The sequence below is a fragment of the Hyperolius riggenbachi genome, chromosome 1 (genome assembly GCF_040937935.1).
Source record: "Hyperolius riggenbachi isolate aHypRig1 chromosome 1, aHypRig1.pri, whole genome shotgun sequence".
In the NCBI taxonomy this organism is placed as follows: Eukaryota; Metazoa; Chordata; class Amphibia; order Anura; family Hyperoliidae; genus Hyperolius; species Hyperolius riggenbachi.
The window spans coordinates 414,309,626-414,331,892 of record NC_090646.1 but is presented as its reverse complement, the minus strand read 5'-3'; the positions used below and the strand labels follow the sequence as shown (position 1 = coordinate 414,331,892).

The following is a 22,267-nucleotide window of genomic DNA, read 5'->3' as shown; positions in this document are numbered from 1 at the left end:
GGTCATTTACCGCCGGCCGAGACACGCGTCTGTTCAGCTCTACCCATTCAAGTGAATGGCAGCACTTGTACTTTTACGGTTCTTTGTGCGAACACAGCGTTTAATTTCCGATTTATTTATTTATTTTTTTTACCTGTGTTTCATCCGCCTTTGAAGCGACCTGCAGCTTCCAGGGTCACTTAACCGTCGCATCTCCCTGCCTCCCTGCGGAGTTGAAAAGTGCTGATTGCCGCAGAAAGTCATTAAAAACCATCCAATGCTTTTTTGTAAAAGCATTTGACCGAGATGTCGCGTAACGCCCAGCAGTCGCCCATGCGAACCAGCCCTTAGGCGGGGTTCACTCTTATTAAAATTTGCATGCAGATTGCTCATGTGCAAAAACAAGTTTGCCACACATCTAATGAAAGTCAGTGGAGAATTGCACTTCTGCTAAAATTAGCAAAATTGCGCTTGCTGGTTTCATATATGCAAAAAACACATCTTACAGCACACGTTTGCTTATCATATGTGAATTCCAATTTGACTTTCATTAGCTGCAATAAGAAAAGTGAAAATTCAAATACGAACGTGAATTTGAACATGAAAAAATGCATACAAAAAAAGTTCCGTTTTTCGCGATATGTGTAAACCTTGCCGTAAGCTAAGCCCACATTTATCGATTTATTTTTTTTCCAGCCGTTTTGATCACTTTGATCGGCAGCCGTAGCTAAGCTCCTGTGTACCCTTGGGAGGGTTTCAGAATCTCACTACCATTTTTAGCAGATCATTTTTGCTAAATCTAGGCCTTATTAGTCTTGTTACTGTCCTTTCACACTTGTCTATTTTTTTTCTGTGCATGTTCTGCATAGGAAAACTAAGAGCCAGTGTTAATCAATAGGCTAGTTCATACTTGAATGTGTTTTTTCACATGCAGAAAACTGACCGCAATGTAGCACTGTCAGAAAACACATACGTAAAAAAATATATGCAGAACACTGATAAAAGTTTGAATCGAGCCTTCGCTTTTTATTCTCTTGTCATATCTAGCCTGAGAAATCTGAAAAATCAAGTTCAGTAGGACAGTGCACCAACCGTTTTTGAACTTTCAAAACTAATGTGAAATAGGGTGGAACATGCAACTACTGTATTAATAGACCTTAAAGGGAATGTCCAGGCTCCGTTACAAAAAACAAACAAACAAACAAACAAAAAAAATCTACGACATGTCCCTCGTTGCAAGTCCACTCTCATCTGCTGTTTCCCGACCTCACGAGGTCGTCCTCTACTTCACAGCTGTCAATCAAGTCCACGTTGTCCGGAGTGTACTGCACAGGCGCAGAACGACTGCGCCTGCGCCGTACACTCCGGACAATGAGGACTTAATTGACAGCGGCGCAGGAGAGGACAACCTCGCGAGGTCTACCTCTGCACTGGCGGGGATCCTGGGCCAGCGGCTGAGAGCGGAGATGCGGTGTGGGACATGTTAGCTACCAGGGGCTGGAGGAAGCTCTAGGTAAGTAGATCCTCCTCTTTTTTTTTTTTCCCCCCTTTATGAAGCCTGGACATTCCCTTTAAGCACTGTTATCCCTCAGTTATTGAAACAAGAACTACAGTCACTGTATATACTGACAAAATATATATTACAAAAATAATTTTGGTTTTGAAGTTTATAAATCTTCTATTTTCTCTGGTCTGTGGTAACCTTAATATGGCTACGGAAAGCTGGTGAGTTATATGTATGCTGTGAGATAAATCCATTATTAACAGATGAAGATATTCTGTTTCAGCATGCACGTGTGTTGGTAGCTTCCTGTAGACATAATCATGTACAGATGCCAAGGAGAATGAGTAAACCTTCAAACCGGTCACGCAAAAAGTTTATAATCTGCAGTGTCTATGGCCAAGTCTGAAAATGACAGTTGGTCAAAGGAGTTTGCCTGCTGGTATTTTACTGGCATAAGGAGTGTGTGTAATCGTAACCTAATACCAAATCCATCCTTATTCTGCACTTTTTCACTGGCATCGATCTGCTTCAAAATGTGGATCATAGCTGTTTTTCCCACTAATTTCCCACTAGTGCGCATCGCTTTTTACCCTCACGCAAACGTTGGGCTGCGTGATTCTCGCTGCGATCACACTCTGTTTCCGACGGGTAAATGGCGCAATTGGAGCTAGTGGAAAATGCTAAAATGCTGCTTGGGTGTACACACCGCAGCGAGATTGCTGGCGGAAGCACAAGCAGCAGTGTAAAATGCCCCCTAAGGCCTGATTCACACTGATTTGATAATAGTTCTGTTTACCGAATCAAAGATCAGTGCATCAATGGACATGTGTGTGTGTGTGTGTGGGGGGGGGGGGGGGGGGGGTGTCAGGGTCTTATGTTAAGACAACTGTGTTGAGATGGATACAGAGGCTGCCTTATTTAATTCAGTTTAAACAATACTAGTTGCCTGGCAGCCCTGCTGATTTATGTGACTGCAGTCTTGTTTAAATCTCGCACCAGAAACAAGCATGCAGCTAATCTTGTCAGATCTGCCAATAATGTCAGAAATCTGCTGCATGCTTGTTCAGGGTCTATGGCTAAAAGTATTTGAGGGAGATGCTCAGCAGGATAGCCAGGCAACTGGTATTGTTAAAAAGGAAATAAATATGGCAGCCTCCTTCTCATTACAGTTGTCTTTTAAAGGGATCCTAAACTGAGAGGGATGTGGATGTTTCAGCTCTGACTGAAGTCAGACTGGATTAGCTGCATGCCTGTTTCAGGTGTGAGATCCAGATACTACTGCAGCAAATTGATCAGTAGGAGAGTCAGGCAACTGGTATTGTTTTAAAAGGAAATCTCCACATCCTTCTCAGTTTAGGTTCCCTTTAAGTATAGGATTCGTTCAAACCTGTCCAATGCAAATGGATCTGCTGTCCATTTCTCTTCTATTTCTTTCCCCTTGCAGTGCTTTACATTTCATGCTTGCAGGTTGCTCAGAGCATTCCTTTCAGACACAATGTATGTGAAGACGATAGTTAATAGTTCCAGTTTGGTATTAACAACCAGGGGTGTTTGGATACCCCTTTTCAAAATCCTAATTGATCCGAATCCGGATACCCAGATATCCGGATTGGATATCCGAATCCGAACTTTCAGATATCCGCGTTCATGCAGATATCCGAACGTATTATCCAGGTGGATTCGGATATCCGAATAGAAAAACCGGAAGTGGGCTTTAAATTGCTTCTAAAACGGTTTTAGGGTAAATGAGGCATGTAGCATCACGTGTTTTAAAGGGAAACTCTAAAAAAAAAATGGCTGTCAATAACATCAGGACTAGGTTCCAGACAGCAGCCGTGCAGCCCACATTGTGTCCAAAGTCCAACCGCACAACTGGTACATGACCGTTTTCAGCCAAGACACCTCCCAAAAAATTACGCAGCAATTGTGTTTCGGATTAAATATAGGTGGTATCAGTGGCCTGTGGCACCCTGGCGGTGGGAGCTGCACAGGCAGCAGGAGCCGAGCAATGCAGCAGGTGTAACATGTGCCAGGAGCATGCCGGACGTGGCACTTGGCACGTGCAACGTGCCGAGTGACAGTCAGACAGCAGAGGAGAAAACACTAGTGCACACTGTCACTGCTCACAGCACAGCAGTTCTGTAGAAAGTTAACACAGTAGTACTACTACTCTAACAACTACTAGCACTGACTGCAGTATTCCTATTCCCTTATCCCTAACCTAACTATACTGTAGCTAGCTAAGGTCATAGCTGGGCAACACACACACACGCACATGCACACCAGCAACACACACACACACACACACACACACACACACACACACACACACACCAGCAGCACAGCACACACTCTGACTGTCACACAATGAAATCAAGCTAATTAACATTACAACAATAGTGTAGTGATAGTGAAGGGGTTAATCACTGAACAGCTTTAGGTTTATCACTGTGTACAGCCCTTGCTAGGCCAGCAGCACTGGAGCATGTCTCTCAGTGAGCATTCAGCAAGCTAGGACGATATGTCTCATCATGGCAGCCCTCCTTATTATACAGGGGGGCTGGCTAAGGTCCCCTTCTGTGATTGGTTGCTAGTGCTTCTGCTGGGAGCCCTCTGATTGGCTCAATGATGTCATCTCCTTAGTTACAGTATTCGGATCAGGATATCCGGGTATGCGACCAAATATCCGCAGATGGCTATCCGGATTTAAAAAAAAATCCGGAATCTGAATCAGATAGCTGAAAAAAGTTTGGATATCTGGGTTATCCGGATATCCGGAATCCGGATGAGCATTCCTGTTAACCACTTAAAGCCATTGGGAAGCATTTTTTATTTTTTTTCTTAAATAACATGGATGTGTTGCAAATGTAAAATATTTTTACCTTGTGTCATTTTCGCCGCTCCCCCGCCCCTGGATCGGTAAATATTGGCCCAAATCGATGGCTTATAATTCCAAGATGGCTGCTGACCTTTGGCTTTGTCTTCCAGGTCGGCAGCCTCTTCTTTTCTCATACTCTCAAGTGCTGATAAAATAGCGCGAGAGAAAGAAATTTCGGGTGCACTGCCGTGAGCGCTGCCTGTATTGTCACTGAGTGCACTCTGTGATAGCGGGGAGCCGTGCATCAGTATCTGGCTGCAGCGATGCTCGCTCTTGGAGTGAGAGCAGGGGAGCCGCGCATCATCATGAACGCGACTCAGAGGGGTGGAGAAAGGAGAGGAGATGGCCGCGCATCACGGAGGAGTGACAGAGCAGGGGAAATCAGCTCTGCCTCCTCTCTCGTGTTGAAATATTCGACCGAACTGGTCAGATAAAAAAAACCTGTGATTTTTGGGGGTCAGGCTGCAGAAAGAGCAGCAAAATGGGCACAGAGCATGAGAGGACAATGAGGTAAGTGGTCCTCTATAGTAAAACCCTTAAAATAACTGTTCCCATTCACTTTAAAGGACTTACGAGGCCAAACTATAAAAAAAAAAAAGTTAAGTACCTGCATCTTTTTAAAAGTCACAGAGGACGCCGTCCGCGCTCTCCGTGTCGTTCCGCCGGGTCCCCGCCGCTCAATAGCCCCCCGGCCGGTCACGACCGCACGGCCCGGGTCGGGCTCTCCAGCCTCTGCCAATATGGCTGGCGGCGGCTGCGCAGTCCGCACAGCCGCGAGTGCGGCTGCGCAGCTCTAGGGCCAACCCCCTGATCCACGCCGCTTTTTTTCTTTAGCCTCAGAGGCTCTCATTGCCGCCGTCCCCCTCCCTCTCCTTCCTTCCTCCCCTATGCCTGAAGAATTAAGCAGGACGGCAATTTGTCCTGCTCTCCGCCTCTCATAGACATCAGCCTATGAGGACAGCGATCCCCGGCCAATCAGAGGCTGGGGATCGCCAATCTCTTACAGCGCTGCTGGAGACCGCAGCGCTGTACGCATGTAAACAAAGGGGATTTCTTTCCCCTTAAGTTTACAAGCAGCCTGCTAGCTGCAGTCGGTGGCAGGGAACGATCGCGCATGCACGTGGCCGTTCCCTGGGAAACTGCAGCTCCAGGACTTGACGCCAATTGACGTTAGGCGGTCCTGGGGCTGCCGCCGCGGCTATGCCTGTTGGCGTGAAGCGGTCATAAAGTAGTTAATGTGTTCTTTTTATTGATTTATTACACCTATAGATAAAATCAAAAGCAAGAATATTTGTCAATGTATGTAATAAAATGACCAAAATTAATCCTGAGATTTTCAGATAACCCCTTCTTTCCAATAAATGTCTCTTGATGTGTTAAATAGATCTAATCAGGCTAGAGCTTTTGTAACAGGTGCTCTTTCAATGTGAAGAACTATTTATGTAGATCAATGGTGGACCTAGAAAGAAATACAGCTCTGGCAGCACTGTAGTCTCCACTGATAAACAAACCTGTAAATCTTAACATCCTTCTGGCCACTGCAGCATATTCCAGTAGTGAAAGAGTTCACAGCCTTACAATTTATTGTTCTGCCAATGTTCTCAATGTTAGCTGGGCATTAACATTGAAAAGTTATCGTTATCTGTGTAAGCAGATGGCTCCCCAGCAGCTCTGCAGCAATCATTCCCAGCTCACTGCTCTGACAATGCAGCCAGTGCAACCAGTTGTGTCTGCTAGCGCACAACAGTCAGTTTATTCCTGGAACCTGCCGCCGGCATCACAGCCACTGTAGCAGGGCTTGTGGGAACCGTAAAATGACTTCTGGGTGTCCTCGCTGCTGTTAGCTTTTTTTGTTTCCCTGAACTTTAGGGAAGCACTCTGAATTGAAATATTACAGCTAATAAACTAGTGTAGAACTACACTTGCAATACGTCTGAATGCTCACCAATACTTCTCAAAGTGAACACACACGCACGCACATATTATAATGTATATATATATTTTTCCTATGTCACTGACACTAATAGCCTGGTACACACATCCAATCTTGATTAACCAATCTTATCACTTGTACGACATGTATTAGGGCCAACAGATTTTGAATACAGTGGAAACCCTTTATAGTAAACTCCAAGGTGCCAGGAAAAGTAGTTTACTATATCAGAATTGGTCAGACATTGTACGTTTACACAGACGCATTTGCTGGAACCCGAGGACTGAGTTTATTATAATGAGATTCTACTGTACTATGAACAGATCATGTAGGTAAGCTCTCATACCACACAATAGTAAAATTGGGCAATAAAGATTGACTGTGTGTACGCACCTTAAAGGGAACCTTAAAGGGAACATGAGGATGCCATTTTATATTTTTTTTAAACAATGCGTGTTTCCTGTTATCAGCTCTGATAAGAATCCCTGACTAAGCATTCAGTCTAGCTTTGCCAAGTAATGATTATAGCGGAGTCAGTCTTCTGTGATTTATTTTCAAGACACAAGGGGCAGACTTGGGCTTGAAAAAATCATGTAGGGCAAAGCTAGACTGAATGCTCAGTCGGGGATTCTAATCAGAGCTGATAACAGGCAGAGTGACCAGTGAAGAATGAAACAAATAGCAGAGTAAGTGTTCACTGTCATGTTCCCATTGATATATATGGTAAAATACCAGGGTGCTTCGTCTCTGGTTAAGGACCACGGGCTTAAACAGCCCCCCCCCCCCCAGTGACCAGGCAATTGTTTACAAAATAGGCCACTGCAGCTTTAAGGCCTCGCTGCAGGGCCGTACAACTCAGCACACAAGGGATTTCCCCTCCCCCATTTCTTCCCACCAACAGAGCTCTCTGTTGGTGGGCTGTGATCATTACTGGGATGTTTTTTTGAAGTGTGGTTTATTTGTTTTGGTTTTTTTTACAATAAATACTATTTTTTTTCTTCTTTATTTCCACACCCTCCCTCTCCCCAACCTATGAGAGCCGATCACGTCCGGAGCCTCCAGAGGGGACAGCCGTGTCACCCGGCTGTCCCCAGTACATCGCTGCCGTAGATCGCTGCGGCGTACGGTGTAAATAGACGTCTAGCAGTCTCCTAGCGGCGATCACTGCTGGGAGACTAATGGTGGAGCGGACCTCCGTCATTCAAGCGGAGATGTGCGCCGATGCACGTTAGATCTCCTGCAAAACCCCGCCCCAGGACTGCCCGCCAATTAGCCGTGGAGTGGTCCTGGGGCTGCCGCAGCGTTCACGCCAATCGGCATGGAGTGGTCAGCAAGGGGTGGTGTGCATACGTTTCCGTTCCGTTAAGCTGAGCACATCTTAGAGAGATGATCAATGATCTACTAATAGAGTTGATGCAAATCTGGTTGCCCGTTGTATGCAGATTGAAGTTGGACCAATTTAAAATTGGCCGCATACAATTGCAAATTTTGCATCAGCTTGGAAAACTTTACGGTTTACTGGTCATCTTTACTTCTGTGCATTGTAAGAGAAATGCCTTACCGCTTCTAACATGTATGTGTTTTCTTGTAGACGTCAGATTCTTGGCTTGATCAATCAACTGCACAATGAACAATCTTTCTCCGCAACAGCGCAAGTCCCGAGTCTGGATGACGCTGTTCTCACGCCTGGAAGTGGATCCCATACCGGCCCCGGTTTTCTGGGTTTACCCACCAACACTATGGATGTTGATGTAATCTGTGACACAAACAAGCCACGCTATACTCAAGACACCAAACGGCTAAAGCGTACCCCTGTCCAGGACTCTCTTATATATGAATCTGAGCTCAGGTTCATCAGTTGTCTCTTGTCAATGTGTAGAAATACTGAGCAGTGCAGGTTTGCTGCTTCTTACCGAAAATGGCTGCTATCATTGCTAGGTCACTAACAAACCAAGATTTACAGATTACTTATGGTGCAATATTTTATTTAGCAGTGATTTGCCATGGTTACACATTTTCGGAACCATGTGCTTCTAATAAAGACTCTACAGGAATATTATTATTTTTAATTTATTTTTTTCAGTCACCACACCCTACTGTGTTTTATGTTTTGCTCTATTTCTGTAACACAGAAGACAAAAACTGACTCTTTTAATGCTGCATCTGTTCATGAACTTTACAATATTCCAGTGTCATTTCAGTTCATTGTTACAAGTAAATCTGTATTTAGTTGTTTAACAGTAAGCATGTTTGGGATGGGAGGGTTATAGAAGATGGCTACTTGAGAATTTTTAACTGAGAATGGCGGTTTTTTTTCTTTTCCATCCTGGTTTACTTAAAGTCTTAGATTTGGGTAAAACATTGTTCTGTTTCACAGTACTGTGTCCTGCCCTTTTATTTTAATGTAATAAAACCTGATACAAAGCCTTTGATTGTAGTATGTGTTCCTTCATTAATAGGTAAAAATGGTGGCATGTGACATCTAGGAGGTAGGTGGCTGCTGTCCTCTCAGATATACATGTATGGGACGGGTGCCACCCCAACACTGAACGCTTAAAGAGGAACTTTAGCAATAAAAGGGTAAAAAAAAAAAAATGAATGCACTGCAAAGTGAGGCGTTAAATAGAAGAGAAATCAAGAAATAATTGATATTCGCCATGTAATTTGTTCATCTTGTTTGATCTACAATCAGCCAGCACACAATCCTCTTTACTACTAGCAGACAGCACCAACTGCTATTATCTATAACCACACCCCAAACAATGCGACAGGCTAAAGGTAGCCATACACTGGTCGATTTGCCATTAGATTCGACCAACAGACAGATCCCTATCTGATCGAATCTGATCAGAGAGGGATCGTATGGCTACCTTTACTGCAAACAGATTGTGAACCGATTTCAGCCTGAAACCGTTCACAATCTGTGGTGGTGGTGGTGCTGCCGCCGCTTCCCCCCATCCCGCATACATTACCTGCTCCGCCGGCGCGACTCCCGGGTCTCCGCTCTTCTTTTCCGGTCTGGTCTGGTCTCCGGCATGCTTCCCTTCTTCCTGTCTGGGGGAAGTTTAAACAGTAGAGCGCCCTTTACTGTTTAAACTTCCTGCCGGGACAGGAAGAAGGGAAGCATGCCGGAGACCAGATCAGAGCGGAGAAAAAGAGCGGAGACCCGGGAGTCGCGCCGGCATAGCAGGTAATGTATTGCGGCTCTATTGCGTCGGTCATCGGGCACTCGAAAGCCGCTAGCGATGCGCTCTTTACCCGCGGGCGATCGACGGTTATTTTCCGCACAGCGCGATCGACGGGATCGGACGGAATGGATCGAAATTCGGCGTGTAGCGCGAACGATTGACAGCAGATTCGATCCCAGTGATCGAATCTGCTGTTGAAACGGCGGAAAATCGGGCCGGTGTATGGCCAGCTTAAAAGGTTGTTTTTTGTTTTTTTTTTCAATGGCTATACATATACACAGCGGGAGATACTGGTTGCTTGGCAGTTGGAAATTTCCCACCATGCTACAAGGTTTGCAGACAGTACACTGACATTACACTGTGGGAGGGGTTTCACCACAATATCAGCCATCAGGACTCTCTGATGATCTATTCGTGAAAAGGTAACGATTTCTTGTGGGAAAGGGAGTATCAGCTACTGATTGGGACAAATCCTTGGTTACAGTTCCTCTTTAAAGCCACGTGAGCAGACCCCTGTCAACTACCTGGTGTGAATAAATCCTCAGGCATATAGAGCATGGCAGAGATGAGATCATGTGAAGGAATATTCAGTTCAGGTTTGCTTTTAACCCCTGAAGACCAGAGCAAGTGTAACATTTTAGCAATGTACCAATGCCATCCTAATAGGCTTGAAAAAAAAATAGTGCAACTAAAATTAAAATAAACAAAAAAACATGTTTATTTAGTAATTGATGTCCTTTTTTTTTTTTTTTAAGAAATGTGTAATGCATCTTGTTTTGTACACCGCATAGTACACCCCCATAACTCTTCAATTCTGTTGTTTGTGAAGCAGCTTTTGTTAGTAAAGATGAATCTGCATCTAACCTTGCTGAGTTTTGTTTGTCTCTTCTTTTTTCTCTTTTCTCATCTGCTCTTGTATGTGTGGAATGACTTGGATTTGTCTCTTTTCAATGTTTGTTAAACAAAGAGTAGTTGGGCTTACTTAAAGAGAACCTGAACTGAAAATAAAATGTCAAAATAACCATACACAGGTCATACTTTCCTCCTGTGTAGTCTACTCCTCAATCTTTCTCCTCTCCTCGTCCCATTTGTCCACTGTCATCAATGTATTTCTCTGTCCTCCATTTTAAAAATGGCCTTTACCCCATAACCGCTTACTGGTCAGCACACTGTTAAACTGTAATATTACCCACTTGAGCCATTGGGGAAACATGGACATTACCTTACACATTCAATTGTAACTGACAGCTGCTGATATATAACTGACAGCAACTAGTATATTTCAGTTCTGACAAATTATTGTCAACTGGAAGGGATCGTTGTCAGAAGAAAATGGTGAACCTCTGAGAGGAACTGATGGTGAGGTTAGTATGTAATATTCATTTGCAGCTATGTAATGTGTTTATTTTTTTTTTATTTTCATCGCTTCAGGTTCCCTTTTAAAGAGAACCTGATCTGAAGCTCGGGTTCAGAAACATATACTGTACTTAAGAGTAGGGAAGCCTCTGGATCCTAATGAGGCCTTCCTCGCTGTCCTCTGGTCCCCCGTTGTCGCTCGAGAACTCCAGCTGAGCGAGGCCGCACTCCTCTGGCACACCTGCGCTGTAGCATGGAGCGGCTCTGGCTTACTGCACAGACCCGGCTGTACGCTCTCATGAACAGTATGAGCGCACTTGAGCTTGAAGAGAAGTGCAGCCCCAATTAGATAACAGACAAGCCCTTGGCTTCAATTCATCAAGCATTACCGCATTCGGTAATGCTGAAAACAGCTGACTTTACGGAGCACTTAGTAAAATGTTAATTCATCAACGCAGTTAACACATGAGAAGCAGACATTCCTGTGCAGAGAGATAAATTACCGACTTGTTAAGTGATTACCTCAACACATGTCAGTAAAATGTCAGCAAATGTTAATTCATCAAGCTCACAGCATTTGATAACATGTGCGGTGTTTATCTCAAGCTCTGCCCTGTCGATAAGGAGCTTGGAATGCCTTCTCCGTGTGTGACAGGACCATAGAAACCTCCCCTGTCCCCTGCAAGTGCTGCTGATAGGTTGGCCAGGCTTCTCGGGTGGAACAGACCCCCCCAGGCAGCCAGGGGAGAGAAAAGAATTAGTTATTTTCCAGGCACCCTTCTTTTCTAGGCACCCTTCGGTAGTGTAACCCCTTGAGTGCCTGTTTAAATATGCAGGGATGCAAGTGGGAGCTCGTGGCAAAATGACCTAAGCAGGGAATGTGTAATGTTTCTCAGCAGTTCATCTAAGCTGTGGCAAGTAAATAGAATGAGACAGATTCAGCAAGAGCAGAGGCAGCACAACAAATATAAAAGGCACATGTATAGGGATGTCGGTGCTGCCTCTTTCCTATTGTAATGCCCTCACTGCACGGACCTCTTCGGTAACTTACCGAACATCTACCACATGTGTGAAAATATTGATGAATTAGCACAGTGAAGTGTAAAATACCGAATGCGGTATTTTAAGGACTGGGATTTTGTTATCGAACACCCTTTGATGAATTGAAGCCCTTGTCTATAAACTTTTAAGGGTTTGAGCTTGCCGACGGGACCAGAGAAACCGCTAGAGAAGCTTGATTAGTGTTCAGAGGCTTCCCTTTTTTAGGTAAGTATGTGATTTTGTACCCAAGCTTTGGCTCGGGTACACTTTAAGGCCTGTGTCCAAGGTATTAAAAAAATAATCTTTTTTGACAGATACCCTCTTCTGCAGCACTTTTCAGTTCAGTGAAAAAAAGTGATTTTCGATCTGGTCACTTGATCACAATTCTCGTCAATTCAAGAGACACCTTCCAGGAGAAGGCACTGTGTGTGCAGCAAACAGGCAATGCCAAGCTGGAAATGGGGTGTTTTTTTTATGCTCCTGCACATATTAACAACAGCAACGTTGCTGAGCTGGTCGTTGAGATGCAAATCATTCATTTTGCACATTTATGAAGCTTGGAAATGAGTCAATCAGGTACATTACCTACTACATTTGGTTGATCTGTTTTTCAAACCGGAAAAAAAAAATTGCTTTAACTCGGAATTATTTGCCAGGACCAGTGATCCCTGCAGACGGCCGGTTTGTGCCGTTGGCGCTTGCACACTACAGGATCAGAGCCAGAATTATTTGCATGTCATTGATCATACCTAGCAGCAAATCTGCAAATTCAGCTGCCCTTTATTGCTGGTGTCAGAAGTCTGGAGGTTTTTGACCAGGTAACCGCCAATACATGAGGTGAAACCTTCTTAAAATTATCACATAACTTTTTGACTTTCAACAATATTAACAGCAGGTGTACATTTCATATTTTAAGTTGTTTCTGCCTGAAGTTGGGTTTTAAAGTGTACCTGATGTGAGCCAAAATGTACCTCATTATTTTTTGTCAGACACCTGGTGGCCTCTTGTTGTGCCTTGCCTCCCCTCCTTGCTGACGCCATCGCCTCTGTTCAAAGCTGACTGTCCATGACGTGTGCCCGCATGGGCGTCAGCCCCGAACAGCTGAGCAAAGAAGATGCACCCAAGAGTGTTCTGGGCATGTGCAGTTTGGAAACATTAGTAACTGCATATGCCCTGTACACACCCAGCAGTAGGGGCTACAGCACAGAGGGGAGCCTTGCCACAATAGGAGGGCCACCAGCTGTCTGATGACACAACAAAATATGCAGGTGTGCATAACTCTCACAACTGCTCACTGCTGCCTGGTAACTGCTTGCTGAGCAGTTACCAGGCAGCAGTGAGCAGTTGTGACTATCTGTAGTGAAATTCAGCCCAGCTGCTTTTATTTATTTTAAGCTAAGTACCTTCACCCTCTCCCCATCCCATAATTATGTTTACAAGATGAAAACATTTCTTAATACCTTCATTAACCACTTGAGGACCTAGGGCTTTCTACCCCTTAAGGACCGGCCACTTTTTTTCCATTCAGACCACTGCAGCTTTCATGGTTTATTGCTCGCTCATACAACCTACCACCTAAATGAATTTTGGCTCCTTTTCTTGTCATTAATAAAGCTTTCTTTTGGTGCTATTTGATTGCTCCTGCGATTTTTACTTTTTATTATATTCATCAAAAAAGACATGAATTTTGGCAAAAAAATGATTTTTTTAACTTTCTGTGCTGACATTTTTCAAATAAAGTAAAATTTCTGTATACATGCAGCGCGAAAAATGTGGACAAACATGTTTTTGATTAAAAAAAACCCCATTCAGTGTATATTTATTGGTTTGGGTAAAAGTTATAGCGTTTACAAACTATGGTGCAAAAAGTGAATTTTCCCATTTTCAAGCATCTCTGACTTTTCTGACCCCCTGTCATGTTTCATGAGGGGCTAGAATTCCAGGATAGTATAAATACCCCCCAAATGACCCCATTTTGGAAAGAAGACATCCCAAAGTATTCACTGAGAGGCATAGTGAGTTCATAGAAGATATTATTTTTTGTCACAAGTAAGCGGAAAATGACACTTTGTGAGAAAAAAAAAAAAAAGAAAAAGTTTCCATTTCTTCTAACATGCGACAAAAAAATGAAATCTGCCACGGACTCACCATGCCCCTCTCTGAATACCTTGAAGGGTCTACTTTCCAAAATGGGGTCATTTGTGGGGTGTGTTTACTGTCCTGACATTTTGGGGGGTGCTAAATTGTAAGCACCCCTGTAAAGCCTAAAGGTGCTCATTGGACTTTGGACCCCTTAGCGCAGTTAGGCTGCAAAAAAGTGCCACACATGTGGTATTGCCGTACTCAGGAGAAGTAGTATAATGTGTTTTGGGGTGTATTTTTACACATACCCATGCTGGGTGGGAGAAATATCTCTGTAAATGACAATTTGTTTTTATAACACACAATTGTCCATTTACAGAGATCTTTCTCCCACTCAGCATGGGTATGTGTAAAAATACACCACAAAACACATTATACTACTTCTCCTGAGTACGGCGATACCACATGTGTGGCACTTTTTTGCACCCTAACTGCGCTAAAGGGCCCAAAGTCCAATGAGTACCTTTAGGATTTCACAGGTCATTTTGAGAAATTTCGTTTCAAGACTACTCCTCACGGTTTAGGGCCCCTAAAATGCCAGGGCAGTATAGGAACCCCACAAATGACCCCATTTTAGAAAGAAGACATCCCAAGGTATTCCGTTAGGAGTATGGTGAGTTCATAGAAGATTTTATTTTTTGTCAAAAGTTAGCGGAAATGAAGTGAAAAAACACAATTAAAATCAATTTCCGCTAACTTGTGACAAAAAATAAAATCTTCTATGAACTCGCCATACTACTAACGGAATACCTTGGGGTGTCTTCTTTCTAAAATGGGGTCATTTGTGGGGTTCCTATACTGCCCTGGTATTTTAGGGGCCCTAAACCGTGAGGAGTAGTCTTGAAACGAAATTTCTCAAAATGACCTGTGAAATCCTAAAGGTACTCATTGGACTTTGGGCCCTTTAGCGCAGTTAGGGTGCAAAAAAGTGCCACACATGTGGTATCGCCATACTCGGGAGAAGTAGTACAATGTGTTTTGGGGTGTATTTTTACACATACCCATGCTGGGTGGGAGAAATACCTCTGTAAATGGACAATTGTGTGTAAAAAAATCAAAAGATTGTCATTTACAGAGGTATTTCTCCCACCCAGCATGGGTATGTGTAAAAATACACCCCAAAACACATTATACTACTTCTCCCGAGTACGGCGATACCACATGTGTGGCACTTTTTTGCACCCTAACTGCACTAAGGGGCCGTAAGTCCAATGAGTACCTTTAGGATTTCACAGGTCATTTTTGTTTCAAGACTACTCCTCGCGGTTTAGGGCCCCTAAAATGCCAGGGCAGTATAGGAACCCCACTAATGACCCCATTTTAGAAAGAAGACACCCCAAGGTATTCCGTTAGGAGTATGGTGAGTTCATAGAAGTTTTTATTTTTTTGTCACAAGTTAGCGGAAATTGATTTTAATAGTTTTTTTTCACAAAGTGTCATCTTGTGACAAAAAATAAAATCTTCTATGAACTCACCATACTCCGTACGGAATACCTTTGGGTGTCTTCTTTCTAGAATGGGGTCATTTGTGGGGTTCCTATACTGCCCTGGCATTTTAGGGGCCCTAAACCGTGAGGAGTAGTCTTGAAACCAAATGTCGCAAAATGACCTGTGAAATCCTAAAGGTACTCATTGGACTTTGGGCCCCTTAGCGTACTTAGGGTGTAAAAAAGTGCCACACATGTGGTACCGCCGTACTCAGGAGAAGTAGTATAATGCGTTTTGGGGTGTATTTTTACACATACCCATGCTAAGTGGGAGAAATATCTCTGTAAATGACAATTGTTTGATTTTTTTACACACAATTGTCCATTTACATAGAAATTTCTCCCACCCAGCATGGGTATGTGTAAAAATACACCCCAAAACACATTATACTACTTTTCCTGAGTACGGCGGTACCACATGTGTGACACTTTTTTGTAGCCTAGGTGCGCTAAGGGGCCCAACGTCCTATTCACAGATCATTTTGAAGCATTTGTTTTCTAGACTACTCCTCGCGGTTTAGGGCCCCTAAAATGCCAGGGCAGTATAGGAACCCCACAAGTGACCCCATTTTAGAAAGAAGACACCCCAAGGTATTCCGTTAGGTGTATGGCGAGTTCATAGAAGATTTTATTTTTTGTCACAAGTTAGTGAAAAATGACACTTTGTGAAAAAAAAAACAATAAAAATTAATTTCCGCTAACTTTTGACAAAAAATAAAATCTTCTATGAACTCGTCATACACCTAACAAAATACCTTGGGGTGTCTTTTTTTCTAAAATGGGGTCACTTGTGGGGTTCCTATACCGCCCTGGCATTTTACAGGCCCAAAACCGTGAGTAGTCTGGAAACCAAATGTCTCAAAATGACTGTTCAGGGGTATAAGCATCTGCAAATTTTGATGACAGGTGGTCTATGAGGGGGCTAATTTTGTGGAACCGGTCATAAGCAGGGTGGCCTTTTAGATGACAGGTTGTATTGGGCCTGATCTGATGGATAGGAGTGCTAGGGGGGTGACAGGAGGTGATTGATGGGTGTCTCAGGGGGTGGTTAGAGGGGAAAATAGATGCAATCAATGCACTGGGGAGGTGATCGGAAGGGGATCTGAGGGTTTGGCCAAGTGATCAGGAGCCCACACGGGGCAAATTGGGGCCTGATCTGATGGGTAGGTGTGCTAGGGGGTGACAGGAGGTGATTGATGCGTGTCTCAAGGTGTGATTAGAGGGGGGAATAGATGCAAGCAATGCACTGGCGAGGTGATCAGGGCTGGGGTCTGAGGGCATTCTGAGGGTGTGGGCGGGTGATTGAGTGCCCTAGGGGCAGATAGGGGTCTAATCTGATAGGTAGCAGTGACAGGGGGTGATTGATGGGTAATTAGTGGGTGTTTAGGGTAGAGAATAGATGAAAACACTGCGCTTGGGTGGTGATCTGATGTCGGATCTGCGGGCGATCTATTGGTGTGGGTGGGTGATCAGTTTGCCCGCAAGGGGCAAGTTAGGGGCTGATTGATGGGTGGCAGTGACAGCGGGTGATTGATGGGTGGCAGTGACAGGGGGTGATTGATGGGTGGCAGTGACAGGGGGTGATTGATGGGTGATAGGTGATTGACAGGTGATCAGTGGGTTATTACAGGGAAGGACAGATGTAAATATTGCACTGGCGAATTGATAAGGGGGGTCTGAGGGCAATCTGAGCGTGTAGGCGGGTGATTGGGTGCCCGCAAGGGGCAGATTAGGGTCTGATCTGATGGGTAACAGTGACAGGTGGTGATAGGGGGTGATTGATGGGTAATTAGTGGGTGTTTAGAGGAGAGAATAGATGTAAACGCTGCGCTTGGGTGGTGATCTGATGTCGGATCTGCGGGCGATCTATTGGTGTGGGTGGGTGATCAGATTGCCCGCAAGGGGCAGGTTAGGGGCTGATTGTTGGGTGGCAGTGACAGGGGGTGATTGATGGGTGATTGATGGGTAATTAGTGGGTGTTTAGAGAAGATAACAGATGTAAACGATACATTTGGGAGGTAATCTGACGGCGGGTTTGCGGGCGATCTAATGGTGTGGGTGGGTGATCAGATTGCCCGCAAGGGGCAGGTTAGGGGCTGATTGATGGGTGGCAGTGACAGGGGGTGATTGATGGGTGATAGGTGATTGGCAGGTGATTGACAGGTGATCAGTGGGTTATTACAGGGAAGAACAGATGTAATTAATGCACTGGTGAATTGATAAGGGGGGGTCAGAGGGCAATCTGAGCGTGTGGGCGGGTGATTGGGTGCCCGCAAGGGGCAGATTAGGGTCTGATCTGATAGGTAAAAGTGACAGGTGGTGATAGGGGGTGATTGATGGGTAATTAGTGGGTGTTTAGAGGAGAGAATAGATGTAAACAATGGATTTGGGAGGTGATCTGATGTCGGATCTGTGGGCGATCTATTGGTGTGGGGGGGGGGTGATCAGATTGCCCGCAAGGGGCAGGTTAGGGGCTGATTGATGGGTGGCAGTGACAGGGGGTGATTGACGGGTGATTGGCAGGTGATCAGGGGGGATAGATGCATACAGTACATGGGGGGAGGGTCTGGGGAGAATCTGAGGGGTGGGGGGTGATCAGGAGGGAGCAGGGGGCAGGGGGGGGGGGATAAAAAAAAAGAGCGTTGACAGATAGTGACAGGGAGTGATTGATGGGTGATTAGGGGGGTGATTGGGTGCAAACAGGGGTCTGGGGGGTGGGCAGGGGGGGGTCTGATGGGTGCTGTGGGCGATCTGGGGCAGGGGGGGGAGAAATCAGTGTGCTTGGTGCAAACTAGGGTGGCTGCAGCCTGCCCTGGTGGTCCCTCGGACACTGGGACCACCAGGGCAGGAGGCAGCCTGTATAATACACTTTGTAAACATTACAAAGTGTATTATACACTTTGTATGCGGCGATCGCGGGTTTAACATCCCGCCGGCGCTTCCGTATAGCCGGCGGGATGTTGCGGCGGGCGAGCGGTGACAGGCGCCGGCGGAGGATCGCGTCACGGATGACGCGATCGCTCCGCCCATGCCCTTAGAAGGACCGCCGCCTCTGTGGGTGAGCCGGTCCTTCAGGGCTCCACTTCCCGGCCGCCGCTGTGCGTTAGGCGGTCGGGAAGTGGTTAAGAAGGAAATGGGGGCAGTCACATAATCGCCACCTCTTTGTGCTCTCCAATTTTGACCATGGGTATGTCATGCTGTGTACTTGGAGGGGAGGCATGACCTCAGCATGCTAAATGTGGGGCCCTGAGGCCTTATTTAGGTGTCCAAAAACTTTCTTGAAGTGAATGTACTATCACCCTGTATCACACATGGTAGCTGCTGTATTTCAAATTAATGCTTGCAATGTTCAAGTGACTTTTAACTCATTTGGTGCATTAGAACAATTTACAAGCTGTTTTAGGGATATTGTTGGACACAAATGCAATTGATTGCAATTTTTCATCAATTTTGTTTTGCAATTTTGCATTCAACCACTTAAAGAGAGTCTGAAGCGAGAATAAATCTTGCTTCAGACCTCATAGATAGCAGGGGCATGTGTGCCCCTGCTAAAACGCCGCTATCCTGTGGCTTAACGGGAGTCCCTTCACCCCCAAATCCCCCTCCGTGCAGCGGGGGAGCGCTTCCGCAATTGGGGCAGAGCTAACCGCCGCAGCCCTGCCCCACGCGCGTCTGTCAGCACGTATCTCCGCCTCTCCCCCGCCCCTCTGTCTTCCTTCACTGAGAGGGGCGGGTAGAGGCGGCGATGCGCCGCTGGTAGACGCGCTGTGAGGCAGGGCTGCAGCCGTTAGCCCTGCCTCCAGCAGCAGCAAAATCAACGACCACTTTGGTCGTTGATTTTGTGGGGGGGGTTGAGGGTGAAGGGACCCCCGTTTAGCCGCGGGATAGCGACGTTTTAGCAGGGGCACACGTGCCCCTGCTAACTGTGAGCTCTGAAGCGAGAATTATTCTCGCTTCAGTGTTTCTTTAAGGTGTTAAATCCCCCTAGTGACCAGGCTAATTTCTCCTAATTGGGCCCCTGCAGCTTTAAGGGCTCGCTGCAGCGCCATCCAACTCGGCACACAAGTGATTCCCCCCCCCCCCCCTCTCCTTTTCTCCACACCAACAGAGCTTTCAGTTGGTGGGTCAGATTGTTTGTTTATTATAAATATTTATTGTATTTTTTGTTTAGATTTTGCTAATTTTTTAAATTAATTTCTTAACCCTTCCTCCATCAGCCTATCACAGCCGATCACTATGATAGGCTGTTCACCGTCTACCAGTCTCCGAGCGGCGATCTCAGCTGGGAGACTGAAGGCGGAGTGGAGCTCCGTCATCAGAGCGCAGATGTGCACACATCAGCGCGTGCGATCTCCTGCAATCCCCGCCCGCAGCCATTTACGCCAATCAGTGTTGGCATGGAGTGATCCTGAGGCTGCCGCCGCGTTCACGCCAATTGGCATGCAGCGGTATGCAAGGGGTTAACATTGTAGCACAATCGCTACGAAAATCGCTACAAAAAGCTATTGCAATTTAGCAAAAATTGAATCGCGATCTTGGAAAATAATTTTTGTGATTCCTATGTTAAATTAGCAAACCACCGATTTAAAAATTGCTAGCGTTTTGCAATTTTAAGCGAATCGCCTGCAGTGGAAAAGGACCCACAGTTTGTCCCACTTATGACATGGTTACATTTCAGGCAACCTTGACCTGGGAATACCTTTCCTTCATTCATATATTACCTTATCCCTCAGAAGTACTACACTAGATTCACTCTCTGTTGTTTTGTTTTTCATTTTGACAAATAGCATAGTGTATGCCTAGTAGGGATGATCAAAGAGATGCAAATAGTTGAGGTTATGTAAATTTTTATGCAAATATATATGCAGCTTGAAATTGGACCAATCTTGTCCCACTGAGGTTAAACTGATTGGTCCAATATCAAGCTGCATATATTTGCATACGATTTACATACATTTGCATAAACTCAAAAGTATTTGCATCTTTGATCATCCCTAATGTCATTACATAGCCCATCTCTTTTAAAAGTCTCAGGGCTCGTTTCCACTATCGCGAATCTGCATGCGTCCAACGCATGCAGATCCGCACATGTAATACAAGTGGATGGGCCTGTTTCCACTGTAGCGTTGTTGAGGTGCGTTTTTTTCAGCGTGAAAAAAACGCACAAAAGAGCCAACGATTTCGCCTGCGTCGGGAATCCGTGCGAATCGCCGCTAATGTATTTAATAGTAAAAACGCATGCGTTTGTTACATGCGTTTTTACCCGCGATTTCGCGTGCGATTTCGCACCTTTTTCAATTTTATTTAGCCCTGGCAGTGTCATGGTTAATTTCACATGGCACCCTGCCATGCGAAATCGCAGGCGAAATCGCGGGTAAAAACGCATGTGGAAACGCATCCGCATGCGTTTTTACAAGCGTCGGAATGCGGCCGAAATCGCGTCGCAACAGTGGAAACAAGCCCTCAAGTAGAAGGTTCTGGCAACTTTTACAACAGACTTATCGTTGTCATAAATACATTCCTTTACAATCATGTAAAAAGAGGTCAACAATGCAGCAGCATATCGTTGACATATAATTGCAGCACATGGGAAGAGGAATACAATTCTGGTATGAACAATAACTTTAGATACACGATTTTAATAAGAAATATGAAATATTACCTATCAATAGTTCATGTCTTCCTTTTGAAGCCAGCAGGCAGTGTCTGAAGGAGAAAAACAAACAAACTATGCCTCTTATAGTTGAGATTGAGACACAGCTACCTCAGCAAACAGGAATGCACCTCTTTCCCTCTCCAGGGCTGATCTACTGGAAAGCTAAGCATCCTGCTGCAATTGTTTGGTACATTTCCAAGCTACATAAAATGACATCAAATTTGCATCACCCAGCAGTTGCAGCATCCGTATTATTGCTAGATGGATGTGTGCAGTTCTAAGGGAGGTGATGAGGAGGTTTAGCTAAAGTAAGCAAAGAGCCTTGCTTCATAAATGAGCTCTCATTACGGGAAGTGAGCGCGTAATAGAAAATGCATCCATTTATTTTTATGCACACCTAAAACTGTTTTTCCATTTTTGTTCATTGCCATAAATGTGCCTTTTGATATCCAGTAAATATTTTTTTTTTTACTTTCAAAAGCAAGTTTTATTATTATTAAAGCAAGTTATTGCTCAAATCAAAAAAATAAAACAACAGCAAAAAGAGCTGGAATGATGCCCTAAACATTGAGCTAGATAAGAAGGAACATAGCGTATACTGGCAACTACACATTCACCTTAATAAATCTGGTGATGGGTTCTGGGCGATCAAGTAATTTCCTATATCATTTCGTAAAGCTCAAAAACATGGAACAAAGGGTGGCAAAGCTCAAACAAAACCATATAAAGGATATTAGATAAGAGCATGTAGAAGGCTATGTGTAATAATAATGACATTCAAAGCAATGTGTAGTAATGTATAATCTGGGTGGTTAGATGTGTATCATAAGGAGAAGTTAACCTGGCTTTCGTGATTTTGGGAAAGAAGAATGAGGAGTCTTGAAGTCAAGTATTCATTCATTTTTCAAAATTACCGGTAAATTCATTTTAATAATTCCTTGGTGCCCATCTAGTTCTTTAGAGAGCAAGTTAGCACCTCACTGCTGAGACTAACTTAATCAGTAATATATTTTCTGTTGGGTATAAAAATGCCATTTTAGGTTCAATAGGGCATTTTTAGGGTTAGGAAGGATACAGCGATTGAATACAATACTAGCTACTAA

The 22,267-nt window shown here is 44.7% G+C and overlaps 1 protein-coding gene across 1 annotated transcript in view; it reads left to right on the top strand.

The window, feature by feature from the left end:
- Positions 1-8,724, top strand: part of PTAR1 (protein prenyltransferase alpha subunit repeat containing 1) — a 55,005-nt gene extending 46,281 nt beyond the window's left edge. Inside the window, exon 7 of the mRNA XM_068236241.1 lies at positions 7,886-8,724. Coding sequence (XP_068092342.1) covers positions 7,886-8,240 — 355 coding nt within the window. The 3' untranslated portion in view covers positions 8,241-8,724. The remainder of the gene's footprint in view (positions 1-7,885) is intronic.
- Positions 8,725-22,267: the final 13,543 nt, after the last annotated feature.